At 31.9% G+C, this 20,711-nt stretch overlaps 1 protein-coding gene across 2 annotated transcripts; it reads left to right on the top strand.

The window, feature by feature from the left end:
- Nucleotides 1-381: 381 nt before the first annotated feature.
- Nucleotides 382-17,436, top strand: LOC132739794 (glycerol-3-phosphate dehydrogenase [NAD(+)], cytoplasmic-like). Of its 2 annotated transcripts, XM_060727587.1 has the most exons (10): nt 382-538; nt 5,761-5,941; nt 7,552-7,692; nt 8,056-8,203; nt 9,261-9,373; nt 10,181-10,301; nt 11,182-11,291; nt 12,181-12,195; nt 14,767-14,873; nt 16,273-17,436. In XM_060727587.1, exons 1-10 carry the CDS (start codon nt 495-497, stop codon nt 16,370-16,372), a joined length of 1,080 nt encoding a protein of 359 aa, XP_060583570.1. In that variant the 5' UTR covers nt 382-494; the 3' UTR covers nt 16,373-17,436. The 2 variants fall into 2 exon arrangements, with proteins under 2 accessions (XP_060583570.1, XP_060583571.1); XM_060727588.1 differs by lacking the exon at nt 12,181-12,195.
- Nucleotides 17,437-20,711: the final 3,275 nt, after the last annotated feature.

Raw genomic sequence — 20,711 nt, 5'->3', positions numbered from 1 at the left:
CGGATTGTCCTTTAAAGCACGGGACAGGACAGTCTCGTCCTGAACAACAACAAAAAATACTTTCCCGTACACATACTTTTACCATATGTAATTGGATCATTACTGCTAATGTGCTAAATTAAAGTTATATTCAAGATCTATCAGCTATCACACAGTAGAAGGATACAAATTTGATAAACATTTTCGAACAACACAAACTGAAAATGTCATGTTGGGTTTAAAACAACTGTTTTATATACTTGTTACTTATTTGAACTTATTCAAAAAGGGGCCAAGTAGGTTAAAGCCGATGTGTCTTGGGCCGAAACGGCTTTTGTTATTTTGGAAACCAGGTACGTATATTGTTAATATACGTACAGGTCTGTGGAAACGAAACGTCTCGGGACGAAATGACTGCGGAAATCGGATTAGTAAGTCTGACCACTAAGCAGGGAACCATTTCTGGGAACTAAATCAGGAAGTTCATTTTGACAGACGAATTTTAGAAAAAAACAATGAGTGAAAAAAGTTCAGTTTGCATAGTTGGTTCTGGAAATTGGTAAGTTGATTTGTTATTCTATTGATAAATGATTTTACAATGTGATGTTAATTAAGCTCACCGGTAATGAACAAGATTTCGCGACCTTCACCTTTCTAACTGACAAATTGTCAAGGTTGCCTTGAACTGCAAGTCTGTTAGTAGGCCTCATCATGGCTCATGTTGTTGTTTTTTAAGGGTGCATAGAAAAACCGGAAAGCACCGGATAGCACCGAAAAACCGGAAAGCACTCAAATTTCTCATAAAAACATATGAAAACGTTAATTAATCGGTTTGAAAGTGTTACCAATCGATTTATTAGATTAAAATCTTTCAGACATGTCATTTTTAAATTTATATATTGATAATTATTACGAGTATTTAGGAAAATAGATATATCGAGTGCTTTCCGGTCCTGTTAAGATACATGTACATTACCGGATAGCAATATTGTTTATCAAAGTTATACATAAAAATTTTATTTTATTGGTTTGAAAGTGTTACCAATCGATTTATTAGATCAAAATCGTACAGACAAGTCATTTTTATAAAAATATATTGATAATTATTACGAGTATTTAGGAAAATAGATATATCGTGTGCTTTCCGGTCCTGCTAAGATACATGTACATTACCGGATAGCAATATTGTTTATAAAAGTTATACATGGATACTTTATTTCATTGGTTTGAAAATGTTACCAATCGATATATTATATCAAAATTATTCAGACAACATGTTTTTATAATTATAATATGATTATTATTACGTTTGATTAGGAAAATAAGATATATCGAGTGCTTTCCGGTCCTGCTAGGGTACATGTACTTTACCGAATAGCAATATAGTTTATCAAAGTAATACATGAAAACTTTATTTCATTGATTTGAAAGTGTTACCAATCGATTTATTATATCAAAGTCTTCCAGACAACATGTTTTTATAATTATAATATGATTATTATAACGATTATTTAGGAATGTTAAATAAATTGAGAATGCTTTCCGGTTTTGTTAAGTATATGTACCGAATAGCACTCGAATTTTCCCTAAAAAACGTACAACCTTCATTGTATTGAATTGAAAACGTTACCAAGAGATTTATTAGGAAAAAATCTCCCTGACATTATTTTTTATAATTAATATTACGAATAAAAAAGTTTAAAATAGATATTAAAATAGATATATCGAGTGCTTTCCGGTCCTGCACATTCCATTATTGCTTTCCGGTCCTGTGAAGTAATAGTAATACATCACCGAAAAGCACTTCACGCCTCGTTTATTACACGTGCACACGCTGATTGAACGGACACACGCTGATTTAATTATCACATTTAAAGAGGTGTTAATAATACACAATAACTGGATGTATTTAACTGATTGATTAATTGAGGTATTATATATGATATTGAAATGTCATTTAAACCTATAATTTAATTATATTTACAAATAGTGATGTTTTAAAAACAAAATCAACAAATAACTATCTCATTATTATATACATATAAAACTACAATATATATATACATAGGCAGACCCCTAGATTTTTTTTATGTAATATTAATATCAATGCATATTATATTATGGTAAATCCATTTCAGTTCGAGTATGGGCTAGACTACAGCCTGATGAGCATAAATGACATCTTAAGACACACTCGAACCTACTATTGCGGTCGTGATATAAATTTTATATAATATACATTGATATTGATACTTAATATTTGTAAAGGACAGTGTCTAATTAATGCAACTTTGATGTGCAGGTCGGTACTCTCAATTATCATAATTGTGTACAAATTGATTAAATCATCACCTTTTTGTGCTACAATATACAAGGTCTTTAATCAGCAAGGATTAGCACGTGTGATAAACAATACAACAACTACTGTCCTCCACTGATGACCACATTGCTTTTCGGTACACATAGTATGGTAAAAATAAAGACATAACTGAACGAAAATTTATAAGTTTTTCTTTATTTTACATGATATAAAAATATAATAAGAAAAAATATGGTTCGATGCTTTGAATAACTTATTGATACTTTTTACACATCCTCTTTCTGTCCTTCACACAACCTATAAAATATTAGAAATATGATACATTGTCAGATCTATGGTATGAGCAAGATTGAAAAATCGTGTAACTAATCATAATATTTTTAATTGAAATAATGTCAACTTAATCAATCAATTTATAACACTTTCACATAATTAATATGAAGGATTAGTGTGATTTATATAAATATTCGAGTGCTATTCGGTAAAGTAGATGTACTTTAGCATTACCGGAAAGCAATCAATACAACTTTGTAACAAATCGCATAATGAAACATAAAATATTTATAAAAACGTCATGATATACAGATCTTCAACTACTAAATAGATTGGTAACACTTTCAAACAAATAAAATAAAGTTTTCATGTATTAATTGGATAAACAATATTGCTATTCGGTAATGTACATGTATCTTAGCAGGACCGGAAAGCACTCGATATATCAGTTTTCCTAAATACTCGTAATAATTATCATTATATATTTATAAAAACATGTTGTCTGAAAGATTTTGATCTAATAAATCGATTGGTAACACTTTCAAACCAATAAAATAAAGTTTTCATGTATTACTTTGATAAACTATATTGCTATTCGGTAAAGTACATGTATCTTAGCAGGACCGGAAAGCACTCGATATATCTTATTTTCCTAAATAATCGTAAAAATAATCATAATATAATTACAAAAAAGGGTTGTCTGAAAGATTTTGATCTAATGAATCGATTGGTAACACTTTCAAACCAATAAAATAAAGTTTTCATGTATAACTTTGATAAACAATATTGCTATCCGGTAATGTACATGTATCTTAGCAGGACCGGAAAGCACTCGATATATCTATTTTCCTAAATACTCGTAATAATTATCAATATATATTTAAAAAAAAATGACTTTTATGAAAGATTTTGATCTAATAAATCGATTGGTAACACTTTCAAACCGATTAATTAACGTTTTCATATGTTTTTATTAGAAATTTGAGTGCTTTCCGGTATTTCGGTGCTATCCGGTGCTTTCCGGTTTTTCTATGCACCGGTTTTTTAACATACATGTGCTTACAAAAATTCTCTTTAAAGGAAATAGACATAACCTGCACAGTAGATTATTATTATTTTCCAACAATTTAAATATCATAACACACGACCCATTATGCATCTAGTCAGTCCACAATGAACAGATGAATAATGGCTTAATTAAACAAATTTAGTTTTAAACAGTTAAATTCACTTTTGATGATCTAGTCTAGTTAACAGTAAAAGATTAAGTACTAGACTTCTGGATTCAGACCCTGTACCATACAATTAAAATTGATAATAAATTGTTAAAAGTTAATTGAAACAACTTAATAAACAAGACTATTTTACAACAGTAGTGAAACAACTTAATAAACAAGACTACTGGTTGTGGACCACCAAAACCGGACAACCACCAAACCCGGACAGCCTCGAAAATGCTTAATTTAGTATTTCCTTGGTTCAGTGGTCAATCACTTTTTTTATCAACAATAAGTGCATGTATCCTTTAAAATTAAGTAAATAAATTTATTTCAACCTCTGTAAATGGTAATGTTTTAATGTCTATTTCAAGAATGTTGATGTTGAAATTTGGGGGTCAAGAAAGCAATGCCTGACCTCATATACCAGCTATAATCATTTGCAGAGTGAATAAGAGAATATCCAAAACTTCAGCATTTGTTGCTGACATATTGTATATCATGTTAAAAATCTAAAATCAAAACACCCAAGCTTTTATCTGAATTAAACCATGTCATGTACACATATGTCCGGACACATAGTACTGTAGTGTAGACAATTTAGGTTATTTTGGTACCCTCCTTGTCGAGCCTCAGATATAAGTGTCAATACAATCAGAAATAAACAAACTAGTTTGTTGGTTGGGAGAAGAACCTAGCTGAAGTGTGTAAGATTTTTTGGTCTCTAAGTTAAAAATTATGAAATCTGTACGGAAAAATGTTCCAAAAGTGTCCGGTTGATGGTCTCCGACCAGTATTTTACAAACATTTAGTGAAACAACTTAATAAACAAGACTATTTTACAAACATTTAGTGAAACAACTTAATAAACAAGACTATTTTACAAACATTTAGTGAAACAACTTAATAAACAAGACTATTTTACAAACATTTAGATCTTTCATCTGCTAAATTTTGATTTATGGTAATGCAAAGATTTTTAGAGATTCTAAGCAACAATTACCATCGAAATTGTTTGATGTAATGTCATAAACAGATTTTCTTATCTATCATAATACAATGTAGATCTATAAAAGCAGTTTTACATTGGGAAACAGGGCTGTTAGTAGTAGGAGGCAGAAACCCAAAATAACAGTCTCAAAGGTATTTTGAGATGCCTTAGTTCTTTAACAAATATGTTGTATCAGGGCTTTTTTTCACAGGTTGGGAAAGCAGCCCAGCCCTTAATTTTGGGGAAAAAATACACGGTATATTTGCAAAAGGGGAAGAAAAAACTTGATGTAAATTCAATTTTTGGGGAAAACTGAATGATTTTAAAGAATTTTTCTTTGGGGAAGCAGCCCTATACCGGCCCCTGCTATAGAAGGAAAAAAAGCCCTGTGTATGTGATATTTAAACCAGAAATGACAGCCTCAAATTCAAAACAGAATATTTTAAATCATAATGACCACTTTAAGAAGGTGGCACGATAGCTCAGTTGGTTAGACCACAAACTGTCACTCCTGAGGTCCCAGGTTCTATCATGGGTATCACTATTGGGATTTTTCTAGAGATCCTTTCAGTGTTTCCCACTAACCTAAATGTGTACTGGTAAGAAATCCAGGTAATCCTCGCTTGTATCAGTGCTATACACTGGGCATGTAAAAGAACTAAGGCCTGAAGGGGTCTATTCAATAGAGCTAGGGACTGGCTCCCGGATTTCCTTGTATCTCATAGCTGTCACTGAAGTCAAAGAGTCATGTCTACATCCGCTCGAGGGATTTGACATTAATGGAAGATAGATAGATTTGACATTAATGGAATATAGATAGATTTGACATTAATGGAAGATAAATAGATAGATAGAGCAAAAAAAATGTGTTGACGAGTGATCTAGAGTTGTTCTATTGTAAGACAGTTTCAACAGCTATTTAAGAATTAATTGTTTTACATGATTAATTTTATTTATATTTTCACATTCGTTATTTTCAGGGGATCTGCTATTGCAAAAATAGTGGGACAAAATGTTGTGGAGAAATCAGACATATTTGAGACAAGGGTCAACATGTACATGTATGAAGAGAATTTTGAAGGCAGGAAACTCACAGAAGTCGTTAATGAAAAACATGAGAATGTTAAGTACCTGCCTGGGGTGAAATTACCTGAAAATGTGGTATGATTTAAAATGGACATATATCTATGCATTCAAAAATACTTTAATATTGTTCTAGTGTCTTGCATCCCTGGCAAAAACCTTCTCAGAGAGAAATTGAAAAAGTCCATTAGGTCAGCAGCCTATTGCGCCATATCAGAATACAATAACACAAGCAGTGTCACTAATTTTTCTGTATATGTATCTTAGAATGGAAATCCCTACAACAACATAGGCTACATGATTAATTTACCTCTTCCTTCAAATATAAAGTCCAAGTAATTGCAGTGGACAAAAGCAGCCTTATCCCCATCTAGAAACCTGAACTTTAATATCTTGAACCAACTACTCTAACTCCACCTTCTCATTAACTTAAATTAAGGCTATGAAATTCCCTACTGCCATCTTTAAAATCTAGACCCAGTCTTGGAATTTTCTCTTTGAGACTGGTTGTAGTTACTGAGTTATTCTGTAAATTTTTGCCTGCCTGCTTTGTTTTTTAACAGTGTACTGGTTGGGGACCACCAAAACCGGACAACCACCAAACCCGGACGGCTCCGAAAATGCTTAATTTAGTATTTTCTTTGATCTGTGGTTGTCAGTCACTTTTTTATCAACAATAAGTGCATGTTTCTTTTAAAATTAAGTAAATGAATTAATTTCAACCTCCGTAAATGGTAATATTTTAATGTCTATTTCAAGAATGTTAACGTTGAAATTTGGGGGTCAAGAAAGCAATTCCTGACCTCATTAACCAGCTATAATCATTTGCAGAGTGAATAATAGAATATCCAAAACTTCAGCATTTGTTGCTGACATATTGTATATCATGTTACAAATCAAAAGTCAAAACACCCAGGCTTTTATCTGAATTAAAATCACACCATGTACATATCTGTCCGGACACATGGTACTGTAGTGTAGACAATTTAGGTAATTTTGATACCCTCCTTGTCGAGCCTCAGAAATAAGTGTAATACAATCAGAAATAAACTAGTTTGTTAGTAAGGAGAAGAACCTAGCTGAACTGTGTCAAATTTTTTGGTCTCTAGATTAAAAATTATGAAATCTATACGGAAAAATGTTCCAAAAGCGTCCGGTTGATGGTCTCCGACCAGTACAATGAAATTATATTTATTGTTACTGTCTACTACTATTCATGATAAGACATTTCACTCTTAGCAAACTGTTTTCCAACTATAAGCTTATTATACCAATCATAATTGGAGAAAGTTGTAACATACAGATGTAGGTTTATTCCCGTTAATATCCTTCACAGCTGAGTTGTGTAACTTAAGTGGAAGAGTTGGTCCTTACTTGTTGAGGTTAGATGATCTGTACAGACCAAAGAATCTAGGAACACTGATTCAGGACTTTGCTTTCCATAATGTCGCAAACCAGATTATAAGTCATGTTTTAATCTGGACCAACAAACTTGATGGGGATCATCCTGATTGACAAATAGTTAAGTCTATAAGCAGAAGCTGACCTTGTTTATCAGTCATCTAAATCTTAAAAATGATTTGTAAGTCTGCATGTATATTATTTTGATTAACATGTTGTTTGTTTTACTACAAAATGTGGTAATTTATATTTAAAATTTGTTTATTAAATTTTATAAATTCACACAGGTAGCTATGCCAGATCTTGTTGAGGCGTGTAAAGGTGCAGATATTCTGATATTTGTAATGCCACATCAGTTTGTTAGACAAACATGTAAAACCATGCAAGAACATATCAAAGACTCTGCTCTAGCTGTGTCATTAATTAAGGTATGTTTTATCTTATGTGTTTTTCATACCCCAACTTATACCTCAGTCACAAATGACAAAAGGTTCCCGGGCAGCATCTATTTCTCCAAAAAATCGGTATATTGACTGGTGTCCGTCCGGCCACCGTGACAAATGGACGGCAGCAGCTAAATTTCCCTTGTTCATCTACTGTCCTAAACCAGTAAATATTTTACTCATTGAAAATGACAGATTTATCCAGAACATTATTGAAATAAAATCTTTCTTCCAGCTAACATCTATGAAAAGCTTAATCTGATTGGTTAGCATAAAATTTCACAGGGTGACACATTAGAAGGCTAATGTCTTTAGCACTAGTTTCGAGTTGTTTACTTGTCATTGTAGGGTTTCGATAAAGCTCCAGATGGTAAACCAGGTATTGCGATGATCTCCAACATGATAGAGGAAATACTAGGTATAGATTGTGCCGTGCTGATGGGGGCTAATCTCGCCCCAGAAGTAGCTGATGAACAGTTTTGTGAGGCCACTATAGGTAACAAATTCAATTTATGTTCATACTGTTGTACATATATATGTAGAAATAACCAAGAATAATGCCATGACTAAGAGGTTTAAGATTCCTAAGATTTTACACCTTGTGCCTGGCTACAAGTTTGATTTCCACTCATTATGGTGTTTAATACAGTCCATATTCAGGTCAGAAAGGCAGACTTTTTGAATATTGTTGTATTTGTTTATTTGTTTTAACCTTGTAAGGAGGGTTTTAGAAAGTGCTGTTTTAACTTAAATATTATTAGATACAGTATGACCTTTGTAGAGAGGTTAAATATATTTCAGTCCATCCACTTAAGCTAAATAGGGAGAGCATCCGATTTGTGATCCATGAGGTGCTGGTTATATCCTGAGTCTAGGCAAACTTTTCCTGTGACAATTGACTGCTAAAATTGAGTCTGATTGATAGATCTCCATGTGTACTTTTGTAAACAAATACAATATGGAATTTTTTTTTGTAATCCACTTATCTGATGGTTTGAATAAGTTAGATTAGGGTCATGTAGGGATCTGTGGATTTTAATTTGTTTCTCCTTGCTGATTCATAATTCATCTGGGATTAGAAGTCCATCACTTGCTCAAAAACAAATTTATTGTAAAGCCTTACTTTTGGAAGAATTGATACTGTTGCTTTAAAGTGGTTAAATGATCTAAAGAGGTTTCACTGTATATCAAAACTTGACATGATTTTATCATCATTTCTGTAACCCTTTACTGATATTTTCTATTTTACTAATTACATTGCCTTTGCTTAACATAAAGAAAAAAACCAGGTACTGAAAAGCCTTTAAAAATCAGGTGATGAAAATAAGGCAGCAATAATGGTATATTTATGTTAAAAATAAAAACAAACCAGGCAACAACAATTTTGTTGTCTATTAAACAAAAATCGGCCAGCAACTTTGGCATTATTTTAAAATATTAAAGAAATAACATATTAAGCAATGGCTTCATTAGTGAATTAAAAACAACAAATATTACCATTGTCCCAAGTAAAGATTTGTGACTTTATTGCATGTTTTTTATTTGTATTACAGGTTGTAAGAATTTAGCAGAGGGTGAAATACTAAAAAATTTGTTTGAGAAACCATATTTTAGATGTTCTATATGTATGGATGTAGAAACTATTGAAATGTGTGGTGCTTTAAAGGTAATCTTTTATTATTTTTTTTTTTCTGAAAGGCTTATTATTGTCCAAATTTGAAAATATTTAAGCCTGACTTTTCAAAGAAAAGGTAAAAAAAAGGTACTGTACTTGCTTTGGTGCTGGCATCTAACTTTGGTTAGTTTTTGTGTGCAGTTGAAACTTCACACATTTGAGAGCATACAAGGGAGGTCACTGTCCAAGGCCCATAACTCTAACATGATTTTGACAGAATTTTGGCCCTTTTTGAACTTAGAAAATTCTATATTATCCAGGCTCTTGTTTTACTATCAAGCACTGAGAATAGTTGAGCACGCTGTCATACTCAAAGCACTTGTGATTGAAAGCTGTTACTTACTCGTAACATACATACTGGTACAATGTAATAAGCATCTTACAATTTAAATCTCTCATTAAAACATTATGAAAATCATGTTTGACTTTCTTTCAGAAGAAAAATTATATTCATTTCTTAGCCTGTGAAAAATGATCTGTTGTTTCTAGATTACACACATGTGTTGTGTTGTAAAAAAATATTGAACAATTTTTGTGTCACCCCGACTAAATATATTGTATTTGACCTATTAAGTAAATAACTAAAATTCAAACTTGTTTTTTCTTAACAAGTAAAATAAATAGGTCAATTAACCTTTCTAAAAGATGGCAAAGATTAAGATATCACACAATATCTTATTAAATAATATGACAAATTTATGTCTCAGGTTTGCATTACAGATCAAAGAATTTTATTGACCACTTTATTATTTTTGGTAAACAAATTATTACATGTACCTTATGAAAATGTACTTACAGAATGTGGTTGGTATAGGGGCTGGTATTGTGGACGGTATGGGGCTCGGACATAATACCAAGGCAGCAGTGATACGACTTGGTCTCATGGAAATGGTCAAATTTGGAGAAATGTTTATAAAAGGTACACTTAAAGCTAATATTTTCTTACAAGTTAACATGGATGAAATTTAACAAAAAGTAGCTGAACTTTTCAAACAAATGTAGGGCTATTCTTCTCACCCCAGCATTTGCATTGACCTTCCAGTAAGTTTGAGGTTTTGCATGGAAATTCTTTTGTTATTAAAATCTGAAGATATTTCTTTGACAATTCTCATGTCTTGCAAATCATTAACATGGCACTTATAACTCTAGCATGGAATTTTTACCTCTTTAATAACTTGGACAAAATTGTTTGTTTCTTAGGTTTTGCATACAGACTCATTCTAGTATCTTATTAGTAGTTGAAAATTCACATTTAAGATAATAATGATACCTCTTTGTGAACTTAAAGGAACTCCATAGAGGTCCAACCTCTTTGTGAACTTAAAGGAACTCCATTGAGGTCCAAAATCATAGAAACATAAAATTTCAGTTTTGTACATACATCAGTTGGAGCACTTAAAACTGAAGATATGAAAATGTCATTAAGAAATATACTTAAAAATAAGTTAAAAATTGCTATTTGTGCCCTTCTTAGTCCGATTTGAGTGAAAAAAGTTGGTGCAATTTACAATTTACTTTACAATTTTGTGCCATTTTGTACAATTGGAATAATTATTCTGGAAAAACAGAGTAAATAAACGATATGAAATTTTGCATTCAAGTTATTGGTCTAGACTTATATCAAATGGAAAATTTATCTTCCAGTCTTGTCATGTCTAAAAACCTTGAAAAACCTTTAAAAAAATTCTGATTTAGCTTTTTGGTTTAAGTTCTGTGTAGTTCTTGTTATACATGTACTATCAAGCAGGAAAGTTGTTTGGCAGACAGCTCTTGTTTATCATACCTTACCTACATTACAGGTAGTCAGGAAGTAACATTTTTTGAGAGTTGTGGAGTTGCAGATCTGGTCGCCACTTGTCATGGTGGACGAAACAGAATGTTGGGTGAACTTGTTATCAAATCTGATAAGGTATAAATTACCATTGATCTTATTATTATTTGAAAAAAAATATATAAAGGCATGACTTGTTTTCTGTCAGTAATCGTGTATTCTACCTCTTTTGTATGGCAGTTATGATTTGGTTGTTATTTTGAAAATTATTAGATGTTCAACATTTAGTAGTATTTTTCATTACAATGAACAAATTAACTTATGATTTTGGAGCAAAAGAAGATTTGGTTTTTGACCAATGTCCATATTGAAACAGAAATTGGAATATTACATTTTACTCTATTAGCAAAACACAGCGTTACATGTATTTGTTTTAAGAAAAAAGTAATATTGGTTTAATAGAGACTTCAAATATATTGCACGCAAATTAGAAATACCAAGTGTTGTGCTCTTGTATATTTGCTTGTAGCATGAAGCCTGAAATTTGTTTTACATCTCTGTTTGTATATATAGTATGTAACATAAACATTTACTTTTTCAATTCAACATTCTGAAGGAATGTTTTGTTTCAGTACTTATACCGTTAATGACTCCAGTACTTGTACTCCCAGAAAACATTTGGTAGCATATAATTGCTGGTTTATGTCTCAACATAGCGATTTATTGACTGACATCACAGATATTCAATTTGTACCTTCTATGAACCTCATCCTTAGATGGAGCTTAAGGAAACTTAGGTTAAAGTCAAGGTCACTATGGTTAAAAATAGATTTTCATGCTTTCCCTTATTATAGTAAAGTAAAAGATAGTTTTAGTTTTGTTAAAGCATTAGGGAGCAGTGGCAAGTGGTCATTGCTCCCGAGGGATCTATCCTTTCCCAGAATTTTTACAGGCATTCTTGTTTTTATATGAAAATTTAAAAGTTTGTTTTATTTCAGTTTATTTCTTATATTTTAATTTTTTAAAGGACCGGCCGAATTGGGTAAACCTCTGGTATTTCACTACTCATGTTTTGATTTTGAAGTTTGATTAATATTCACCTGGTTGATTAAAGAGAGTGACCATTTTAATGTCTTAAAAACATTTTGACCCAAAAAACTTTGCTGAAGTTAGCTGGGAGAATTCACTTTCACAGTAAGTGTAATTAGGATGATGATGGCTAATATATTGGAATCAACATTGTTTCAACTAATTTTATATTATCCATATAGATCCATATACGATATTCTTAATACTGAGAAATTGATGTGTGAAATGGTTGCTCTCTTTGGTGTTTGAAATTTAATCATTTAAAAACTTACACCCACAATCTCTTCTTCTAAGGAATAGGAAAAAGAAAGTTGCCAACCTTTTATTCACAAGACTTAGCAGTATGGTATGACAGAAAGTCATATCCATGAAAAATTAATATTTTAGACAATTTACTGATCTGTGAAATTCTTTTAACTATTACCTGTAAAATTGTTTAATATACTTGCCTTGTGTTAAATTTTGACTGTATATTGTTAATATAAGAGATTTCAGCATCAGAATACTAATGTTAACTCTTAATATGATGGAACTGAAAGTGATAAGCCCCTGTCACCAGTATAGAGCCAGTATAGAGCTAGGCCAACCTGCTACCATTATAGCTAGGTGAGCCTCCCTGAAACCAGTATAGTGCTAGGCCAGCCTGCTACCATTATAGCTAGGTGAGCCTCCCTGAAACCAGTATAGGGCTAGGCCAGTCTGCCACCAGTGTAGATCCAATTATTTTGGACTTTTTCTATTTAAACAAATTTTTAAATTGAATAGAAAGTGCAGAAATTCTCAGGTTATATTGTTGTTTTTTCGTCGCTTGTCTCACCAAGATGTCTGGTCAGTACTTGTGCCCATGTTATTTTTTTCATTGGTGGTTCGACCAAGATTCTAGGTCAGTACTGGTGCCCAGAATAGTGAATGAATCTTTCACTAAAACTGGATATTCCCTATTAGATAATAGATTGTAACAGTGATACTTAAACTTACCAAACTCCTTCCAAAGTCTTTTACTTCTCTTTTTAAATAGACTCTCACTCGGTCAGTATTTATATTTGGGTATGATGGTGTATTAATGATATAAATTCTTAAATAGCACATTGTAAAGACTAAAAAACTACATTTCAAAAACAAAATTGGTGATTGTATCACAAGACTTCATCTTAAATAAAATACCAGTAAACTAGAATTAAATCTTTATAGAATTCATTTCTAAATGAAATAAACTTCTAAGGATTAATTCGTAAATAAAATTAAAATTTTATAGAATTCATTCCTTAATAAAATAACCTAGAATTCATTCCTTTATAAAATAAACTAGAATTAATTCCTCAATGAAATAAACTAGAATTCCTTAATTATAAAAGATAGATAGATGTATATTCAGTTACAGTCTAAAAAATACTTCTGTGTAATACTAATAGAGTGAAAAAGTTTGGTCTAATTTTTAGTACTGAAGTTTATAACTACACAATTTTATATGCCAAAGGTTCTATGTTGCATTCATTTAACATTTGATAGGTTTGTTTTAACTACCTTTTGTAGAAACAATTTATTATTTGAGTTACCATTTGTAGAAGTATGGCCCTTAATTTGGTCAGGAAAAGCAATTTTTGTACATTTAACATTATTTCATTGTTCTGTTTGTTCACTGTAAAACATTATTTCAGATTTATTTTAGAATATTATTTCAGATTCAGTTTCAAACATTATTAAATTTTCAGGTTCAAGTAAAAAAACCAACATTTTATAGGTTAAATTTATTCCAGGATCTAGGTTTATATAATGTTGTTTCAGTTGTTTTTTCCGTACACTATTGGCCATATTTATCACAATGTAATTGTTAAAATGGCCAAATTGGCTTGATATTATGCAGATTTGCTAAATAAAAACTGAAACTGAACTGATTTAACATGATATCAGGATTGCATTAGAATAATCACCTTGTGTTCTATATAAAGCATTAGGTGTATGGATCTGTAAGTCTGTTTCAAGTAAAGAAGTATTTTTTTCCATGACAGTTTTACTGAAGACAGTATATCTGATGTTACTCATGCCTTTGGATAATGATTCAGGTGATTGACATGTGTAGATATTGAATGCAGAAAATTAGGTTTATACTTCAAGTATAAACCTAATTTTCTGCATTCAATATCTACTGTAACTTGTACTGAATCCAGTACCATTATATATACTGCCAGCGCGTAAATAGTGATACATTGGGACATAACCCAATCAAATGTTTGTTTTGTTAGTTTTGACTGGTTGTACGGCGCACCAACACAATTTAAGTCATATGGTGCCTAAACAGGAAAAGATGATTTTTGCTACTCTTGTGTGTAACAAACTTAAAGCAACACAATGGGTCAAAATTATCCTACCTGCTGGAGTAGACTTCAGTAATTTGAACCTATTTTCGCCTCTTACATTCAAGCAGGGATAAACGGTGGCTGCAATTCTGATACCTCTACCCGTAAAGGCACACTGTCAGCCACAATGGAGATGTGATTATAAAAGTTTTGTTTTCTGTTTACAGACTATTAAAGAATTAGAGAAAGAAATACTGAGAGGACAGAGTTTCCAAGGACCTTTGGTGGCTCAAGAGATTCACGAAGTTCTTAAAGAAAGGGGTATAGTTGATGAGTAAGTTATTGCCTTGTATGATTTTACTTATGTAACAATCAATTAGTGTTTATATATGTCAAGCCAACAAAACCTCTGTCTTCTCTTTGGTACATGCACATCCTAATGAAGAATTTAAAGATTTAAAAAATGTAGGATGGAAAAAAAGATAACCAAGACTTGTATCCTGCAGACCAGCTGCTGATGTCCTGGTGGAAGCCGAGGGAAGTGGCCTTACAAAGTAGATAGGGATGAGGAGGAGAGGAAAGCCCCTAGCACAGAGTTATGGCTTGAAAGGCAGGCCCTTTGTTTGGCATTAACAACCATTTTCAGGACTTCCTCCTCTTTTTCATATTGCCTCCGGTTACATTTACATTTAGGTTCTCATTGACTGCCATACAATGGCCTACTTTTTGGCTCAAAATTCATATCTCTGGCTAATACTCTGTGGAAATTGCATGGATGCAAATTATCACCACTTCAAACTTAACCTTTTAAGGGAAAGAATGGTGAAAGCCCTGGGTTTGTAATAGACAGCAAAAGCTGCATTTTAGTGCCATAACAGGCGGATGGACCCTAGTCACTGTATGGTTGCAATGAGAACCGAAATGTACAGTAACCTGAGACAATAAAAAAGAAGGTAGCCCTGAAAAGGGCTGTTATGCCAGCAAGGTCCTGTCTGTTAAGCTGTCACTCTGTGTTAGTGGTTCACACACACAAGAACCTTTCCTTGTTATCCCTGCCTACTTTGTAGGGACACTCTCGTCAGCTGTAGTCACAACATTGGGAGCTGGTTCCAGTCTTAGACAAAGTAGTGTACAGAAGTATTGGGTAATCTGTCTGCCTGTCAAGCAGCAAATCTTGTGCTTATGCTGTGCCTTCTCTGTGACTTGCACACACCAAGGGGAAGAGAGAAGTTGGAAATATTGCTGAATACTGATGAATTACATTGAAGGTTTCAAGCTGCACATCTCCAGATTTATAAAAACCACACTTGCATTGAGTATAGGAAATGTATGAATAATCCAAGTCTTCGATAGGCTTTGGATGTTTTAAATATGATAGAATTTACTATTTTATAGTACTTTCACACATTTTATTGATTTGATTTTAGGAAAATAATTGCCTTATCCTTCATTAAACATCTGAATTCCTTCACATGACAATGATTTTAATATTTTGAATCTAAATTTTTGTCTTACATTTAGTATTTAATTTAGCAGAATCAGAGGGCTTTCATTTTCAGTATATACATGTACATTTTATATGAGATGTTTATTTGCCCAAGTCTTCTGGTATTTCTCATTGAATAATTTTGCCATTTGTAAATCTATTTACATTTTTCTGTAGCTTTATGCCATGTGTAGAATCTGTCAATGGGGTTTCAATAAGTTTACCATTTGTAAATTTATATTTTCAGTTTCCCGTTGTTTAATGCCATTTACAGAATCTGTCAACGTGAAATCCCTCCAAGTGATTTTATAGATTGTCTTCGCTCACATCCTGAACACATGGACTGAACAGAACAGAATAGAACATAACAGAATGGTACATTAAAGAGATTAGTGACCTTGAAGCAAGACTAATTAGAAACCCATCAAGCTTTTAGGAACATCTAGTGTTGTACATACATTCACTCACAAATCGCATGAGCTTGAAAAGTAATGTACAAGGAAATAACTTTCAGTGATCAAACATGGCTTAAATTACAAATAAAGTTAAAGCCGTGGATCAATATAATGCTTTGAATAGTTGAAATATTTTTTGTTTTGCTTTCGTTGAAAAAGATAATTTGATTGACTTAGTCAACATTTAAATATAGTTAAATATTTCATTTCTATCACAAAGATGTTTTTGTTTTTCAAAGTTTGCAATAAGTAGCATTGCATTGAGAAGACAATTAATACAACAGAAATATTCATATAATTTATAATATATCACAGGAACTTGATGTTTAATCTATAAATCACAAGATACGCATTTATAAGAAAATAAAGCCCTTATCTCTATGAATTTATAGAGCTATATTTTGTCATAAACATAAATTTTGTGACTTACTGTTTAAATATCACGTTCCAGTGCACAGATCTAGATAAATGTGAATTAAACTAATGTAATAGTTCATCATTTTCAGAAAATTTGCAACAAAGGATGTCTTTTAATCAACTTTATAGTGTATTTTTTATTTTAGTTCAGATTAATGGAAACTATTTTGATGTATACTGTAAGCAGTAACATCGTTAAAATCTGTTGTAAATATATATTTAATAATTAAAATAGGAATAGTATGTTTTATAAAAATGTTTTTATATTTATTCGTTTTATATTCTATATGTTGTAGCATAATCTTCTGTGTTTTCCTTTTATCCGGACATCTATATATATATGCATAAGCTAATAGGAAAGCATGCAAAACAAAAATCCATTTGGAACATAGTCTGTAAATGAATCAATTTAACAGTTACATTATATAATATTGTCTAGATTTGGAGCTGATGAGTGGATTTATTTAGTTATTGTGGCTATGCATAAAAGTTAGATTTGTTTGGACACAGTTATAGGATAGTCATTAGTGGTGTTTTGTTTTTCAACTACTTTTACACTATCCAAACACAATGCCAGGTCCCTATGGCCCATCTTTGGTAACGCAGGCATGGTCTTTAATAAAATGTGCACATGGGTTCCAATGTTGCTATGTCCATACTAACCATGTGCTTATCTGATTATTGTGATAATGTAACAAATGTCACATTTTTAAAAAAAAATCTTGTCCTTTTTTGCATTACCTCATATTTATGTGTCATATTTTGCGCATTCTCTTGTTGATATTGCTTTGTTGTTATTTCAATATTTTTTAAACAAAACTCGGAAATTATGCTTGGTACATGTTTCCACTGTATTATTTGTGGTTAAGCATTATTTTATGCAATTTTTAGCTCGACTATTCGATAAGAATAAGTAGAGCTATTGTAGTCACCCGAGCGTCGGCGTTGGTGTCCGCATCGGCGTAACCACTTATGTTAAAGTTTTTGTAATAGTTCAAATATTTTCAAAGTCTATTGACATATGGCTTTGAAACTTGGCACACTTGTTCACCATCATGACCCCAACCTGTAGACAGGAGGAGGTAACTGTATCAAGCATTTTGACAGAATTATGCCCCTTTTTCGACTTAGAATTTACGTTAAAGTTTTTGTAATAGTTCAAATATTTTCAAAGTCCATTGACATATGGCTTTGAAACCTTGCACACTTGTTCACCATCATGACCCCAACCTGTAAACAGGAGGAGGTAACTGTATCAAGCATTTTGACAGAATTAAGCACCTTTTTCAACTTAAAATTTACGTTAAAGTTTTTGTAATAGTTCAAATATTTTCAAAGTCCATTGACATATGGCTTTGAAACTTTGCACACTTGTTCACCATCATTATCCCAACCTATAAACAGGAGGAGGTAACTGTATCAAGCATTTTGACAGAATTATGCCCCTTTTTCGACTTAGAATTTACGTTTAAGTTTTTGTAATAGTTCAAATATTTTCAAAGTCCATTGACATATGGCTTTGAAACTTTGTACACTTGTTCACCATCATTACCCCAACCTGTAAACCTGTAAACAGGAGGAGGTAATTGTATCAAGGATTTTTTTTTACTATCAAGCACTAAGAATAGTCGAGCGTTGCTGTCCTACAGACAGCTCTTGTTAGCTAATATCAACATGTTTGTTACTGAAGTATTTTGTTTAATTTAAGATGTAAAATCTCTGGAAGATGCTGGTCACAACTTGAATGTTTTTATTTGTGACAGCCTTGTTAAGACTTTCTCGGTGTGGTGTAGTTTTAAAATACCAGGCATCAAAAGTTGTCCTTTTTGTCACATGACATATACAGGAAAAATTACAGTAGCGTGTTGGTCATCTGAACATCATTTTAACTTACAAGCTTCTTTTTTTCACATTAGATATAAAATTTCTTTCACTTTTCAGATATTTTTGTATTGTCAAACACATTTTGAAGTGTTCTATTTACAGCCTGAACTGTAGACTGGGTCAGATATTTCTGTTGTGCGACTTCTTGTTAGTTATGGGTTTAAAAGGCTGCAATACACCCTTTTTGTTGCTGTTTTAGGTTCATTGGTTTCGTTATTATGGCAAATTGTTTGTTGGTGCATTTACTTTTTTATTTTATTCATTTTTATTTTTTTCATATATTTGTATCTACCCATTTATATCAGAATAAAATAGGTATAACTCTTTAATTTACTATATTTGTTTTAATTGCTGGTCCAGCACAGTTGTTACATTGTATTATACAATTATTGACTAATGGAGCCATTGAATATGATGTAATATTCATCGGTTAACGTCATTGCCTCGGGCAATATGACATTAACGATGAATATAAGGAACATTGATTTGAGATACATGGAGTAGATGAATTTTTCCTCACCTGTAGACTAGCTGGAGATTTTCAAGATTATTAATTAGCCACAATGAGAAGAAAGTAGATGAATTTTTCCTCACCTGTAGACTAGCTGGAGATTTTCAAGATTATTAATTAGCCACAATGAGAAGAAAGTTATATCAATCCTAACCCAGCTTGAACTATAATTGGTTAACCCCTGCCACCAGTGAAGCCAGCCTGCACTTTTGTGCAGTTTGCCAAGGTTATATATACTGTTGGCTGACAAACTTAAAATTTTCATTGTTGAAAAATTTTTCTCAAAAAATGGAAGCTCATCAAGTCCATATGAAAGAAATTTGGCAGTGTATCACAAGTAATAAGTTGTGTCACTTGCTGTTCTTGTACCAATAAATCCGACATTGTTCATGTATTTATTCAACGTTAACTATGGTTTATTAAAAAGAAACAACATGATAGATTTCATCAATTTACTATAACATGTCAAAATTATCACATGTTAATAAAGAATCATGATACACGTAACAAGGCACGGGTTTTATCCCTGCTTAAATAATGAAATGTTTAAAACATGTCTCAATACATGCAATGCATATTTACAGAAAAATTAAATGGAATAAAATACATAACTAGAAATGTGTCATCATGCCACGGATGCCCCCGCATGCAGCCAAAATTTCAAATGTTATAATATTTAGTTCCAAATTTGTTTGCACAAATTATTTTTTTCATTCTAAGTTTTTAAAGCCCTTAAAAACTTTTCAATGTTAACACAAACCATTTTTATACAATGTTCAAGGCACTGAAATTATTCAGTCTTAACCATTTTTATACAATGTTCAAGGCACTGAAATTATTCAGTCTTAACCTTTTTAAAAATAGCATATTGCATATTTGTAGCCAACATAATGGCTATATACATTTCCACAAAAAGTATGAGTGCTGAAACTGAAAGTTCAAAATTTTTCCAACATTCAGGAAAGATAAGTTTGTCTAAAATCATTGAACCACGTCCAAATTCAAACTTAAACTGCTTATTCCTAAGATGTATCTTATATTATTTTCAAAGTGAAAGGGACATAACTCTGCCAAAAAATCATCGAACCATGACCAAATTCCAACTTGACCTGCGCATTCCTTTGACATATCCATATGTTCAATTTTGAGTTGAATATGTAACACTGTTGGGTTGATAAATGAACAGAAACTGGTAAATTTCATATTTTCATTTTCAAAGTGAAAGGGCATTACTCTGCCAAAAATCTATTAAACCATGACCAGATTCGAACTTGGCCTGCTGGGCATTCCAAAAAACATATCCATGATGTCAAATTTGAGTTGAATGTGTAATATTGTTGGGGAGATAATAAACGGAAACTGAAAATTTCATATTATTTTTAAAGTAAAAGGGACATAACTCTGCCAAAAATCATCGAA

The sequence above is a fragment of the Ruditapes philippinarum genome, unplaced genomic scaffold (genome assembly GCF_026571515.1).
Source record: "Ruditapes philippinarum isolate M1 unplaced genomic scaffold, ASM2657151v2 ctg232_1_1_1_1, whole genome shotgun sequence".
Taxonomy (NCBI): domain Eukaryota; kingdom Metazoa; phylum Mollusca; class Bivalvia; order Venerida; family Veneridae; genus Ruditapes; species Ruditapes philippinarum.
Note: the sequence above shows the minus strand (reverse complement) of the source record. Positions and strands in the feature narration are given on the sequence as shown.

Bases quoted from the DNA above. Each gene is read 5' to 3' on its own strand.
- LOC132739794 (XM_060727587.1), top strand. From the start codon at position 495: ATGAGTGAAAAAAGTTCAGTTTGCATAGTTGGTTCTGGAAATTG. The intron at 539-5,760 runs GTAAGTTGATTT...CGTTATTTTCAG, and splicing joins ATAGTTGGTTCTGGAAATTG to GGGATCTGCTATTGCAAAAA. The intron at 10,302-11,181 runs GTACACTTAAAG...CCTACATTACAG, and splicing joins TGGAGAAATGTTTATAAAAG to GTAGTCAGGAAGTAACATTT.